We start from the raw sequence: 15,332 nt of genomic DNA on the forward strand, positions 1-15,332 counted from the left end.
CATAACTAGTATAGTGCTCTTCTTTAAGTTTAAATGCAAATTTTCCTGTTTGCCACATTTGAGAAGAGTTATAGGAGACTTAGCTTTCTTCTAGAATTTCACAGTTGGATCTTAGGACCCTTGAACGTACTTTAGGCTTCTTTAGTTTTGGTGAATGATGATTATTCAGTTCTACTTCATTGTATCAGCTGTTCTTCCTTGAAAATGATGGTGATGTTCTCTGGGCTGTGCCTCAGAATGGAAAGTTGAGGAGGGAAATGGCTTCATAGCTTATGTTAAAAGATATTTGTAAGTTTCCATGGGTGTGAAAAAGAGAAGCAGCCAGGCACAGTAGCTCATGCCCGTAATACTAGCACTCTGGGAGGCTGAGGTGGGAAGATTGCTTGAGCTCAGGAGTTTGGGGTTGCAGTGAACTATGATGATGCCACTGCTGTATAGCCAGGCTGACAAAGTGAGACTCTGTCTCAAAAGAAAAAAAAAAAAAAAAAAAGAGGAAGCAAAAGACAGATAAAGGGAACACAGGAAAAGTTCAGGATGTGAATATGAATTTGTGTTTTTAAGATAGGGTCTTGCTATGTTGCCCAGGCTGGCCTCCAACTCAGGTGCTCCTGCCTCAACCTCCTGAGTAGTTGGAACCACAGGGATGCACCACCACAGCCGACGGAATATGAATGTTTCCACCATGTTAGTGCATTCTAATAGTTGCTGTTTGTTATTGTTGACTTTCCTGATTTGCCCTCACAGTCTCTGTTTTTTTAAAAATACTTTTTAATTTCCCTGTTGTTTTATACCCCCAGAGTCCTCTAATCAGCTGGAGAAAATTTCCATTGATCCAAACATACTATTTATAAAAAAAAAAATATTTTCCAGGTAAACTTGTAAAATAACAGATTCTTTCATCTTTTGTTTTTCTTCTGTAGTTATTTATTTTTCTCTGATTGGGGGAGCCTTTCTGGGGAACCTAAGCTGGAAAGGGCTTTCATGGATGGCAGCAACCGTAAAGACTTGGTGAAAACAAAGCTGGGATGGCCCGCCGGTATAACTCTGGATATGATAGCACAGCGTGTTTACTGGGTCGACTCTCGGTTTGATTACATTGAAACCGTAACTTATGATGGCATTCAGAGGTATGAACTATGTTTTATGGCTTTATACGTTTGGGGGAAAGTGCATAAAATGGAGAGGGATACTAAAGGACCAAAAGTAAAATATCACTTTGCTGGTTGACATGATAGCTTGAAATGACCATCGTATTGACATTTGCATGAAGTGACCTGCTCTGAGTTTAAACTTTTCTTGAGTTCTGTAATGACACTCATTAAACATTACCTCAAGTGTTCGTTCTTTGATTTCTCCTCTCCAACCCCGTCTCCAGTTCCAGATGAAGCACATTATTTTCTTTCACTCCTGAATCTATTTTTCTCTAGGTCCTTTATGCTTTATTTCTCAAGACCACTTTGCCTTTTAGTTTTCTAACTTTACCCCAATAAATAAAATAAGTTTTATTATGTATTTGATGTTATCCACTGGGAATTAATTGGATTTTACTCTACTCTTACATATTTCAAATTTCAGGTAGAAATTCTTTGTATTGTATTTTTACCTAGCATACTTCAAAGGTACTTAAATAACAGTATTTCAATGTAGAATACGGCATAGTTTTTTCTTCATCTTCTTAGGGTGATTAGAGCTAACTACCAATTAGTTAACTATTTTAGATCCTCTCCTTTTGGTATTTTCAAAAATTGGGTAAAACACGTCCTTCAAATTTTGACCAGGAAAAACTACTCTTTATGGATTCAGCAAATAAGCTGGCCAATTTAATTTTTCTAAATGACTTAATCTTATTATTTTCTCAATGAAAACAATATTATAGTTTTGTTTTCTCTTGTATCTCTATTTTGTAAGGATGATATCACAGTTTGTTACTGGATTATATATCCTTAGAGCAATCTCTGCTTGGTTAAATGAAGTGATTGGGTATTAATACTATGATTTCTGTCAATGAAACTGGTTTCCATATGAATATGAATTAATTGTCTTAAAAATTTAGTCCATCGTATAAGTCATATAAAACAATTGCGAAATTGCCTAATTTTTTTTCTCTTTCAGTGGGGTATTTTGGCATTATATTATATAGCCTCAGTATTTTTATGCTAAGGTTAAAGCAAAGCATAAAAGATAAAAATCAGTGTAGTGTCAGAAAGATTTGAGTGGTTTGCTGGCTGTGAAGAAACTTCAAAGAAGTATTAAAGCTCAGGAGTTAAGCTGAAATCATGAAGTCATTGCCTCTTGCTTTGCCAGCAGGTGGCATTCAGGATTCTGGAATTTACTAACTGAAAAAGAAAACCATTCTCTAATCTTAATGTACCATGCCATTATTGAGTGTTTCAAAGTGTGCACTAACTGGCCACCTTAGGTTTCTTTGTTTTTTCCCCGTCAATGTGTTTCTCAGCTTTAGTATCTTCAAGTCTTTTCTCAGAGCTCTGTTGTGCTTTTTAGTTTTCAGGGGCTGCTGAGATTTTTCCTTGAGACCTTTTTTATTATGCCAAAAGAAAGAAAATAAGAGTTTTTTCCTCATGAACCATCCTCTATGTCACTGTATTTGTGTGTTTAATGGAATCATTGTCCATGTGGCTGTAGTCATGGCAGGTGTCGTTGATTTCTTGCCCTTGCTTAGTGCCTTTTACTTCTATTTTCTTCCAGTGTAAGTAGCTCTGGGCACTCTGCGCTTCCACTACCAGTATGATCAGTTGACAGTTTCATCAAGCAGATACATAAGAGTGGTAGCACTGCCTTTTGGTCTCCTCACAGTGACATCAGGAACTGATCTGGGTGTTCGCTGTGGGTTGAACTCTCTACCACTCACTGTCCTACTCCCTAATTGCTGAGAGGTGGTCAGTGGCACAGTGGGAAGTAATTGTTGAAGGCATTTCCGGAAAACCAGATTTCCAAACCCTTGTTACGCTCTTTCACCCATGAAGTTCAAAACTCTATTTCACAGCTTAGGCTTTTATATGTGGAGCAACCTTAAAGGAATGAAGAGCAAATGAGAAAACAGTAATTTCCAGAAAGGTCTAGGACAAACTGAAGTACTGGGACTAGGACTGGAATTTAACTCTCTAGGGTCTTTTTCAAGAGACAACATGAAAATTCTTCTATTAAATGTAGATGGAAATACACATGCATTTGCATATATTCTATTTAATATATTTGTAGCAAGAAATTATTTAGCTTTTTCAGCATTTACTTGAACTAACTATACCTTTAATCATAACAAAGCAAAACAAACAAAAAATTGAATAATATATCCATATCTTTTGTAACAGGAAGACAGTAGTTCATGGAGGCTCACTTGCTCCTCATCCCTTTGGAATAAGTTTGTTTGAAGGTCATGTGTTCTTTACTGATTGGACAAAGATGGCAGTGATGAAGGCGAATAAATTCATGGATACCAACCCACAAGTGTACTACCGCTCTTCCCTGAGGCCCTATGGAGTGACCGTTTACCATGTCCTCAAACAGCCCTATGGTAAGCCTCAGAACAGTGGGAACCGTGCTTGTTACCAGACTTGGTATTAATATTAATAGAAAGATTTTCTTAAAGTTATGGAAGTTAATAATGAGGGATCTCATGAAATTTGGATGGTGTTCTCAAATATACGAAGGGTTATCTAGAACGTTAAACTCTCTGAAATTGGCTCTACAGATCATTGAGACTCTGGAGAAATGGATGTATTTCAGAGTTAAAATGCCAAAACTAGAGGATTTTAGAGACCTATTTAGCAGATATTTATTGGTACCTGCAATGTCCCAGGTCTTGTCTAGATGCTGGGGGTATAGCAGCAAACAAACCAAACCAAAATACCTATCCTCATTCTACTGATAAAAAATCTTCTATTTCAAACTTCTGATATTATAGTTAAGGAAACTGAGGGCCAATAGAAGAAAATGAGATGTCTAAGTGCTCATTTTAGGTAGTATCAGAGCCATTTTTTTCCTTCTCTGTTGCATATATAGGGTACTTGTCCTTTGGTTTCTGTTAGGTCTATCACATGCCAACTGGGTTTGATGTCTCTCTGGCTGGTCTCTTATTAGAGAAAAGAAATATTTAGATTCAGACACTATTTAGTCTTCTGTTATTTTATAATAAGTTTTATTTATGTTTCCAGGTTATAGATTAAGCTTTGACACATATATCTGGACTGCATATGGCTCTTTTCTGTATTTCCTTGTAGATCAAAGAAAAGAAATAAGATAAACTAGATTATATTGGTAGAAAGCTTAATATTGGTGAGCAGTAATTTAGAGAAAGACAGATTTGCTTTAAAATGTTCATGTTAAGTGATGGATCTGTTTAGGATGGAGAAGACTATGGTTTTTTTTTTTTTTTTCTTTTTGAGACAGAAGGTCACTCTGTTGCCTGGGGTATAGTGCAGTGGCATCCTCAACCTCAATTTCCTGGGTTTAAATGATCTGTTTGTCTCAGCCTCCCGAGTAGCTGGGAGTACAGGCGCACACCATCACACCCGCCTAATTTTTTTATTTTTTGTAGAGATGAGGTGGGCTGGGGGTGTCTTGCTGTTGCCCAGGCTGGTCTCAAACTTCTGGCCTCAAGTGCTCCTCCCATCTTGGCCTTCCAAAGTGCTAGGATTACAGGCATGAGCCACCGTGCCTGGCCTATTTGAAATAGTTTTTAGACTTAATTCACAAGCTACTAAATTCATACCTGCCCTTACTCAGTTAAATCATCCGAATTACTATTTCTGTTGTTTGGCTCAGAATGATATGTCTGTTGTTTTCCCAGGTCAATCCACCTGAGAAGGTGAAGAGAATATTGTAAAGAATATTTGAAAGGCTAAGAAAACAATTTCAAAAGCAGATATAAAATTTTTAGCTGTGGCAGCCTTGTGTGCAGTGTACAGTGAGCTTCCTGAGGTCACTACTTTGAGGGTGGCTTTTGGAAGTATAAACTGGTTTGCATTGCAGACATGTATAATTTTGGAATTAGATCCGGATTTGAATCCTACTTTAGCCATTTAGCTGCTGAATAATCTTGGGAAAGTTGTCTAACCTTTGAAGCCTTCATTTCTTCTTCTGTAAAACTGGGAGAGTAATACTGACTTCTTAGAGCTATTGGTTGTTAAGTTGGCTTATTTACAAAGTAAGCATTCAGTGAGTAATATTTACTTATTATTGGGGAGAAAGAACTCCATAGTTATCTAGTTGTAGGAGTCCCGGTTTTTACTGCCATCAGTTTGAGAGTGGATGGGAGAGTAGCAGTGAAACTGGGAGGGTTGGTGCAGGCAGATGTGGATGTACACAGTAGTAACTAGTAGTGGTGTCTCCAGCGAGTTGCAAATCCATTACTCTATGTCTTGTTTAAAAACTTATTTCTTAAAAAAAAAAAAAAGAACTCTGTCACCCAGGCTGGAGTGCAGTGGCACAATCGTAGCTTACTGCAGGTTGAAACTCTTGGGCTCAAACAATTCTCCTGCCTCAGCCTCCTGAGTAACGGGGACTACAGGAGTGTGCCATCATGCCTGGCTAATTTTTTCTGTTTGTACTAGAGACAGGATCTTGCTCTGGCTCAGGCTGTTCTCGAACTTCTGAGCTGAAGCAATCCTCCTGCCTCGGCCTCCCAGAGTGCTAGGATTACAGGCGTGAGCCACCGTGCTTGGCCTATACATTTCTAATTGCAATTTATCCCTGTGCATTTTTTCCTCCAGTTAATAATCCATGTAACGATCTCAATGGGGGCTGTGAGCAGATCTGTGTCCTCAGCCACAGAACGGATAATGATGGTTTGGGTTACCGCTGCAAGTGCACATTTGGCTTCCAGCTGGACACAGATGGGCGCCACTGCGTTGGTAAGAAATGTTTTGGACTTTTTTGACAGGCAGCACAGGTGTGTTTGTGTTCTTTCCTTTACCCAGACTAACTGCTGCTCTTGGACTGGGCCAGCTCCCTGTCTGACATCTTCACAGCAAATAAGCTTTCTGTAGCCCATGGGTGTGTTCTTGGTAGGCACCACTTCCTTTATATTCGAAGCTGTGTTTGAAGATGTAAATTTCTGTCCTTTAGGACTTTCCTTTAATTCTACATCGAGGGTTTTCTTGACTCCCTTTCCCCTTTGTTTCCTGAAACCGTTTCCCCTATTAACTATGATCTCGAAATTCTATATGATTGAATTTTGAGCTCTTTTCTATACTATGTATACCTTTTTCACTTTCAATGTTAGCCTTAACTTTGGAGGAAAGGGCTGTACTTCTCATGGTTTCTGATTTCTCCTAGACCACAACTCATGCCCCTTTCGGACAGGTAATCACATCTTAATCCCAACTGGTTTTTGTGCTATATTCCAAAGGAAACTCCTGAGCGTTTTGGTGGCTCAATTCCTCATCTAGTTTTTCACCTTTCAGTTCAAACTTTCTTTATGTCTATCTGCCTCTGTGCTCCTGGTTTCATTCTTCCCTTGAAGTTTCCTTTCTTCCTCTTTGGTTGCCTACACATCTATTCCTACTCAGGCCGTTGCCTGGACCCCAGCTGATGATGAGATGCACTCCTACAATATTTGTTTCTCTTCTTTTCACTTCTACTCCTCTCATTTTTATGCCTTTGACAAATTTTTGCTCCCCAAATGTTACTGTTTCTGGCTTAGTATTATTCTAACTTATTTTAACGCACACAGATTTTTTTACTTTGTTAGGTAATCTCAGATTCAGAAAAATCAGGCTCATTTGAAGAATAACCATGTACTTATAACTATTATAGCAAGAGTACATAGTCAAACAATTTTGCTTTTAAATTATTTCCTGCAATTTTTACCTTTGTCTTGGGCATCCCTCCTCTATCTTTTTGATTTCCTGACATTCATTCCTCCCCTCCCTTCCCTTCTTTCACTCCTTTATCTCTTTCTATTTCTGGTTGCTGTTAATTCTTCTCCTCTTCCTGCTCTTGATACCTCAAAAACTGCCATAGGATTCTTGGTGTAGATCTTTATACAAAAGTTAATCTAAGTTGAGAATTTTGATGGAATTGCAGTGGAGTTTAGTTAATACTATTTTAGAAATTAAGCACAGGGACATCATTTTTTTCTATAAATGTTAGAGATAAATTTGTAGGAAGAAGATTCTAATACTGTGTCACCCTTATAATTACTTATCTTTTTCCTCCCCTCCATTATGTCCAACTATGTTTTCCACTCATTTATTTTTTATGTTTCAGAATTATATTTCACAGTTGTAAAGTTTGCTTTATGGATGTCTAAGTGATTTCTCTGGAGTTTGTGGGGAGGACAAGAACCATGCTGTAGCTGACTGTGCTGTGTCCATCTTCCTACAGCTATTCGGAGCTTCCTGATCTTTTCATCCCAATCGGCTATTCGTGGGATCCCATTCACCTTGTCTACTCAGGAAGATGTCATGGTTCCAGTGACCGGGAGTCCTTCTAACTTTGTTGGGATTGATTTTGATGCCCAGAATAGCACTATCTTTTATTCAGATATATCAAAACACATGATTTTTAAACAGAAGATTGACGGCACAGGTAAGAGAGAGAGGGAAAGAGAGAGAGAGACTGTGTGTGTGTGTGTGGGGGGCTTGTTTTACCTATTTTCAATAATAATACTAACAATTTCCTCAGTAAAACTTTATATCCACTTCTTAAGCAGTCTTTACTAAGCTTCCTAAATACTTTTAGATTGGGAAAAGTAACCTATTGCTTTTTTTATGAAGTAAGTTAAAACAAACTTTTCTTTATCTTCTAAATAAGTTATAAATCAGGATTATTTTAATGATGACAAATATTAACATAAAAGGAATGTGAAGTGTATGGAAGCCATTAATAGATTAATTGAGTAGAAGCTGTTCTGCACACTCAAGCAGCCAGATTGATTCCATGGGATGACCTCTCCTTCGGGATGCTGAACTGCCTAAATGCCACTGATGGGCTTGGAATAATAATGAAATTGGTAGGCAATATAACATAGCAACCAAGAGGGCCTGCTTAGGAGCTAGATTGCCTGGTTTTCAATCCTGGCTTACTACAATATCTAGCTGTGTAACCTTGGGCAAGTTATCTAATTTCTTTATGCCTCAATTTCCTAATCTGTAAAATGGGAATAATAATCCAGGTAATATTAATACATAGCTCATAGGTCATTGAGGGAATTTTAGGCTAGTACAGGTAAAGCACCTAGAATAATGCCTGGAAAATAGTAACTATTCAGTAAATGTTAGCTATCATTATAGCTGCTATCAATAAAAAACCATATTACTTCCCTTTGGTCTCCCCCAACACAGACCTGCTCTCCGGAGCTCACTGCTTACCATTCTCTTAGTTGTTTCTTCTATTGTTTGTCTCCACATTTCTAAATGCTTCGTTTATACTATTTCTTAAGTTATCATTTTAGACGTTTACTTCCTTATTATAGATGAGCATTTTGTTCTCTTATGTTCCTTCCTCTCCCCCAACTCCTCCTTCCCTCTCCCTATTCTCCCTAAAAAGCTAGATTGCAATTTTTGATTAAATTAATACTAGGTGTTTATATTATTAATATAATATAAATATAAATATTGGTCACTGCTTAGCCAAGTAGTATTCTATACGACATTTCTTGACAATTTTTGATTTTTTTTCTGGAATTAACAATTGCCTCATATTCATTTAGTTACTTTTCTATATAAATACGATATACTTTCCCCAAATGCTCCAACAAATCTATCAAATGCCTACTTAAAGGCAGCAAATGACCTATAATTTTTCCCCTTCCAAGACCTCTGTCACCTGTTCTAATTGGGACTTGTTTCTCTCTGGACTCAGTGCACAAGTCTTGTCTTCAGACTTCCCTTTGCCACCTTCCTGTGCTGCATCTCCTGCCTGTGGCAGGCCGTTTATTTCTCTTTCTAGATTTATTTCTTCATTTGCTGAAACACATCATATAATATTAATAGCTTCCTAAGAAGGGTAAGTAGGGTGGTATATATTTTGAGTCTTTGAATGTCTGAAAGTATTTTGTTTTGTTCTCCATCTTGACTGTTTGGCTGGGTATAAAGTTTTAAATTGCAGAATTAATTTACCTCAAATTTGAAAACATTGCTCCAGCGAGTTCTAGCATCCAGTGTCATTCTGAGTACCATTTCTATGTGTATGAGCTTTTTTGGGTTGCTATTATTGCTGTTTTGTTTTCATTTTCCTCTAGATACTTTTAGGATTTTTTTGTTATCCCTTTAATCTTGAGATTTATGTCCTATTCTGGGAAATTTTCATGCCTCGGTTTTTTTTTGCCTATTCTCTGTTTCTGTAATTCTTAAAGTTAAATGTTAGATGAATCACCTATTTTTTCTTATCTTTTCTAAATAAAAATTTTTTAAAATTCATGACAACTCATGGCATCCTCTAGTTTTAATCTTTACCATTTTGTTCTACTTTCTGTGAGATTATTTTGCGCTTTAGTTTTCAGCCTTTCTATTCAATTTTTAATTCAGTTTACATTATTTTCAATTTTGAAGAGCTTTTTGTTCTCTAATTATTCCTTTTTTCATAATAACCTATTCTTATTTCATAAATTCAATACCTTATTTCTCTGAAGATATTAATTACATTAAAAAAAACTTTGTGTCTGTTTTCTTTCAATTCCTTTTTCCTTTTGGTTTATTTTCAACTTTCTCTTTTGTGATGGAAGCTTTCTCCAAATGTTTGTGACCCTTGCTTGGTACTGAGGGTGAGGCTACAAAAACCTGACTGGAAGGTCTGTACGGTGGGTGGGCCTCATCAGCTGCAGCCCTTGAGGTGGTTGGCGGCTTTGTTGTTGGAGAGCTGCCCGGTGCCAGTGAGTCGTTTCTGGAGATTCAATTTCTGCTTAGCAGATGCCTCCATTCTCCTTCTTCAGGTAGGGGGCAAGATGCGGGGAGCTGGCTGTCTATGTTCTGAGAGCGGGGCCAATGCAAAGGAGCTGAGGGCTCTTCTGTTCAGTGGTCATGCGACCCCCCTCTACACAGTCCTGTGTCCATCTCAGTTCTCGGTTATGCACTGTGCCCTGAGCCCACAGCCTTTCTGCTTCAGTTCCTCCAGAGAAGATCATCTCTGGTCCCTTAGAGGAGATAGACAGAGGGGAGTGACATGATGCTCAGGATCTGGGAATGACCTGGGGGTTTGCTCTTTATTCTGACTTTTAACTAAGCCCCTCAGTCCCTCACCCCGGCCTTTCTCAGAACCAGCTGCCTCTGGGCGTGAACGTGCTGAGGCTGCTGCGTGTGTGGGTGTGTGTCTCCCCTCTGCTGGTGCTTCGTTTGCGGTGTTCTCCCCACCCCCGTTAGAGAGTTACCACTCCTCCAGTCCCTTACGCCTTTGTGGAAATTGCTCATCTGCTCTTCTTTTACTATCATGTAAGTAGAGGTTGGGAGGAAGAGGAGATAAACATGTGTGGTGGGTCAATCTGCTATTGAACCAGAATTTATCTTTTTTGAGGAGAATTAGGTCCACGGAGCTTGGAGAAGTCCAGTAAAGCTTAGTTCTCAGCAAGAGGCAGTATTTGGTTTCTCAGCTGCACACAGGCTAAGTCTCCTGTAGGTGCTGCCACAGGTCAGCTCTGATCTGTTCTGTGGATCGCAATTCTCGTCATCTTCTTGATGAATTTCAAGTCCACATGCTAAGCAAGTTACCTTTTAAAACATTCTTATAGTCAGTGGTTAAACTCGCCATGCTGTGGTGAGGGAGGCATTACATTGTTCCGTTTCTCAAATGAGTACACAGTATATGCAGAAAATGAGTTGTCAGCAATCAAATTAAAGACAAGATTATGAACAAAGCCGTAGGGAATCGTTTTCCATCAATTATCCCTTTTCTTTTCCAACTTCTCTTCTTGTGCTGACTTTTCCCTGTCATCAGGTGTGCTAAAGTCTCTCCCATCTTAAAAAAAATGCAACCCACCCTCCACTCGTGTTCCTCTCTAGTGACAACCTCTCTCTCCTTCCTTTAGTGGACAAGCTCCTTGAAAGATTGATCTGCACTTTCCTGTCCCCTCTCCTGTGCTTCTTGCTGATTCTTCACCTCTTTGCAATCCACCTGCCACCTCACTGACACCCTCCCATCCCAGTCACCTCCAGTCTCTTTGTTGCTGAGCTAAATAATGCTTTTCAGGCCTTGTCTTTGGCACTTTGGTCATCTTCTTCTCAAAAATATCTTCTTCCATGACAGCACATTGCTGGATTTCTTTCTGTTTCTTGACCATGTTTTCTAGTACTCCCTGGAAGTCTTTTTTCCTTCGCCTGTCCTATAAATAACTGTCACTCTGGTGTCCAACATTGATTCTCTCCTCCTTCTGTATGTCTACGTGGGCACCTCCATCCCATTTCTAACATGCCTTAAGGGAAAAGCGTGACCACTCACCCCTTCCTTGGTGCCCCTGTCACCTGGTGGTCACTGTGAACTACTCTCTCTGATTTGTCTTCTTTCATTGACTCATTAACCTCCAGCCATGCTTCCAGAACATGTGCAGTTCTCAGTCTGTCTCCCTGTCCACCTCTCACCTCCACTTTGCCATGTGTGGCACAGGGAGTCTACGCTGTCATACCATTCATGCAACCTCCATCCTAGCACTCATCACTCTTTCACTTTTGTCACTTGGCCTAATGGCCTCCTCCTCTCTCACTACCTCATTATATAAATTACATTGAGGGCAGTGTCCACACTTCTTCCTAGATGCTTTACTTTTCTTTGACTCAGTTCCCTCATCTGTAAAATAGGGACAATAATAATGCCTACTCCATTGAGTGACTGTGAGGATGGATGAATCCATGTAAAGTACTTGGTCCAGTTTCTGGCTCATAGTAAGTGCTCATTTAATATAAGCTATACTTATTAATACTATTAGAAATATTATGTTTTCTAAATATGTAGTAGATTGTCTAGTACATAGAGGACGTTCTTTTCACAATTTTCTTTTTTCCCTTTTTTCTTCTTTTTCTGTCTGTGCTAGTTTTACTTTAATTCACAGCTAAGGTAGGAATGGCTGAGTGAAGACAACTAAAGAGATGATGAGCCACTGTATGACTTTTTTTTTTTTCAACAGAAGCTTATTCTTAAATGTACAATAGGCTCCAAGACAATACTTCAGTTTAGCTATAGGTGGCAAAAGACGTCATGGCAGGTAATATAGATGTTTAAATAGAGATCCAGGGCCACCATCGCCTCAGGTACGAGGAACAGCTTACTTTCTGCCAGATTTCTTAATTTCACTTGTGGCCAGGAGGCCCTTCTGCATGGCCTTGGCTTTTAGCTCCTTGAGTTTTTGCTGCTACTCTTTTTGTTTCTGCTTGTCTTCCAAAGGCTCTTTTCACAATTTTCTGAATAAATGAATGGAAAAAGCACTAGAATTTTTTTCCAACTGTAAGAGAGGTGTGATTGTTTATTTTGATTCAGATTTTCTTTTAATGAAAAAAAGAAAAAAAGAGGAGAAAGACATAAGAATTTCAAAAAGAGGAGACTGATCTTCTCCTGTACCCAGTTCTGATTTCCTTTCTGGTATCTTTGCTGGTTTTTTCCAAACTTGGCAACTTTGTGGCTGTTGATGAGAGGGTTGGGCAGTGATACCTCAGGGTTGCCCTCCGGTCGTACCTGGCAGTGTCAGCTTATCAGAGCCGTCTCTGGGTAGTAGTAGGTGAACTCGGGTATCTCCTCTTCAGATGTTCCGCAATGAGAAATCTTCTTCTGGAAGGTTGAACAAGGGAGTAAATCTGGGCCATACCACTCCTGGTCCTAGTTATCAGCATTATATCTATTCTTTGAAATTCAAAGTTTGGGGAATGGATAGATTCTAGGTTTATCTCATGCTGTTGCTCAGCAGTTCACAATTTTTTAAAAAAGATTTCCACATATTGCTGAAATATGCTCTTAACTCAGCTACAAACTTTAAATATACAGTAGTAGGAAAATGTATGTCATATAAAAATGCTTAGTTGAAACCATGTCCCTATATTAACTTATAGGAAGAGAAACTCTGGTAGCTAACAGGGTGCAAACTGTTGAAAGCTTGGCCTTCGACTGGATTTCAAGGAATCTCTATTGGGCAGACTCTCAGTTCAGGACTGTCAGTGTCATGAAGCTAGGGGATAAATGGAGACGCACAATAGTTCGGTATTTAAATAACCCACGATCAGTCGTCGTTCATCCTCTTGCTGGGTAAGTGTGTTCATGTTTTCCTAAGAACTTGAAATGTTTTTGTCTTTTACAGTCACTGAAAAGTGATGAGTTCAGCAGATATAAGATTGAACTGTATAACTTGAAATCACCGTAGATTTTATCCCTTTATGATAAACTTGAGTAATCACTTTATCTTTTTCAAAAAACTTTATTCTAGGGGAGAGGGATAAAAAAAATAATAATAAAAAAAGACTTTCTTCTAAGTTTTGATTTTCCTAGTCTTCACTGATGTGTGTATGTGTGTCTGTGTGTGTGTGTTTCTCCACAATTTTAGAGAACCAAACAATATGATACAGATTTAGCAGGGAAGGACTCAAATTCTTTCCCTGCTTTAATGTATTGATAGAAAGTTTAGCAAAACTTGCTTAATCATTCAGTACTTTTCAGAGAAAAAAGTTTTTCAGACCAAAAAGTTTCCTGTCCTACCATTCTATAATTGGTGGGGCCAGATAAGAAAAGATGACACAGTTCATAGTATTCTTTTTTGGTTCTTACATTTTGTATTTAAATATGTTTAATAGCTAACATGCTTGTTTAGAACAAATCTGAGCTATGAGATTGTATTTGAATGGAATAACTAAAAAGATGGCTAGTAATTCACTGAAGCCCGATTCACTCAGAGCACATAGTGAGCACTTTACATATATAATCTCATCTACTCCCAAAACTAGTTTGTGAAGGAGGTATGTATAATACCCATTTTCGAGATAATGAATCTGAGTCTCCGTGAGGTGAAGTAACTGTGGATGGGCCCAAAACTATTAAGAAACAGTCAGTATTCAAATGCAGGCCTGACTCTAATGCCTGTGTGCCTGACACAGTCTTTTTAAGCCTCTAGAGTGTCTGCTCTTTGTAACATGAATTAAAAAAACATATTTTAAAACTGATGACATTATTGATAAGAAATTCTGTTGCCCTATAGAGAGTTAAACAGTTGATTTTCTAATGAATTTATCTTAACCCAAATCTTTGGCGTTTGGTTTCAAAAAGCTGTTAAATTCCTTTCCTAATGACTCATTCATTTGAAGTGATGTAATTACATTTCAGAAAGTTACATTTTGGAAAAGATTAATTTTGATTCTTAGCTTTTTCTCACTCCTCAGAATGTAAAAAAATATCTTGGGAAGATATTGTTTAATCCAGAGAGAAAGAGAGAGATTAAAATCTGTTTTCTTGCTCATGGTTTATTATTTGATTTCAACAACATGGAATATTTAATATGTAACCTGAATTGTGTCTTTCTAAATAATCTATTGGGTGAAAATGGTTTTAGGTCCTAAAGTCTAGGACAGTGGTTCTCTGCTCTGGATGCCCATTTTAATGCCATTTGTATTTGTGACTTTGGTTGCATGTTGATAACGGAACTTTTAACTGAGAATTAGATCAGTTATATGTATACTAATTTTGCTAAGCTCAATAGCAAACACAAAAAATGAAATTAATTGCACTCTCTAGAGAATCTGTGTTTGTGCTAAATCTCTCTACGTCATGTCATTTGTCTTAAAGCTAACATCCTTGATTTATTACCTCTTTTTCTAGGTATATATTCTTCACTGATTGGTTCCGTCCTGCTAAAATTATGAGAGCATGGAGTGATGGATCTCATCTTTTGCCTATAGTAAACACTACTCTTGGATGGCCCAATGGCTTGGCCATCGACTGGGGGTAAGCAGGAACCATCTGTATTCCTGAGTTCCCTCTTACTGTGGAACACACATAGGACAGGTTGGGTTATATGATGGAGGAAGGAAACTGGTATGCTTGCCCTCAGAAATTTTTTAATCATTAACTATTGATGGGAGAAGGATGTTGAATGTTATTTTTATACAAAGAACACAAATATAGTTGGCCAGCTACTGCTGGGATGAAAGCTAATGCATTTATGAATACTCTGAAGAAATTACTAGAGGAAGCAGAATGACAGGGTTAAGTCAAGCTGAAGGAGGTGGGTCCCAAACCCCATTAGAAGTACCGCACAGATTTGATGAAAGGCAGGCTGTATGTCTTGAGTATAGTCAATCTGTGGAGTCAATCAACAAATACACAGTTGCTTATGTGTACTTTGGGAGAATTTTTACAGTATAAGATATAGTTCTCAAGAACTTGGTGATTTATCTAGGAATATAGGA

At 38.3% G+C, this 15,332-nt stretch overlaps 1 protein-coding gene across 1 annotated transcript in view; it reads left to right on the forward strand.

Moving 5' to 3' along the window:
- The window catches only part of LRP2 (LDL receptor related protein 2), a 195,954-nt gene that overhangs the window by 73,437 nt on the left and 107,185 nt on the right, over positions 1-15,332 (forward strand). Inside the window, exons 13-18 of the mRNA XM_045558741.1 lie at positions 921-1,127; positions 3,330-3,532; positions 5,730-5,870; positions 7,345-7,548; positions 12,990-13,182; positions 14,743-14,868. Of these exons, the coding sequence (XP_045414697.1) occupies positions 921-1,127; positions 3,330-3,532; positions 5,730-5,870; positions 7,345-7,548; positions 12,990-13,182; positions 14,743-14,868 (1,074 nt within the window). The remainder of the gene's footprint in view (positions 1-920; positions 1,128-3,329; positions 3,533-5,729; positions 5,871-7,344; positions 7,549-12,989; positions 13,183-14,742; positions 14,869-15,332) is intronic.

Source organism: Lemur catta, chromosome 8 (assembly GCF_020740605.2).
Source record: "Lemur catta isolate mLemCat1 chromosome 8, mLemCat1.pri, whole genome shotgun sequence".
NCBI lineage: Eukaryota > Metazoa > Chordata > Mammalia > Primates > Lemuridae > Lemur > Lemur catta.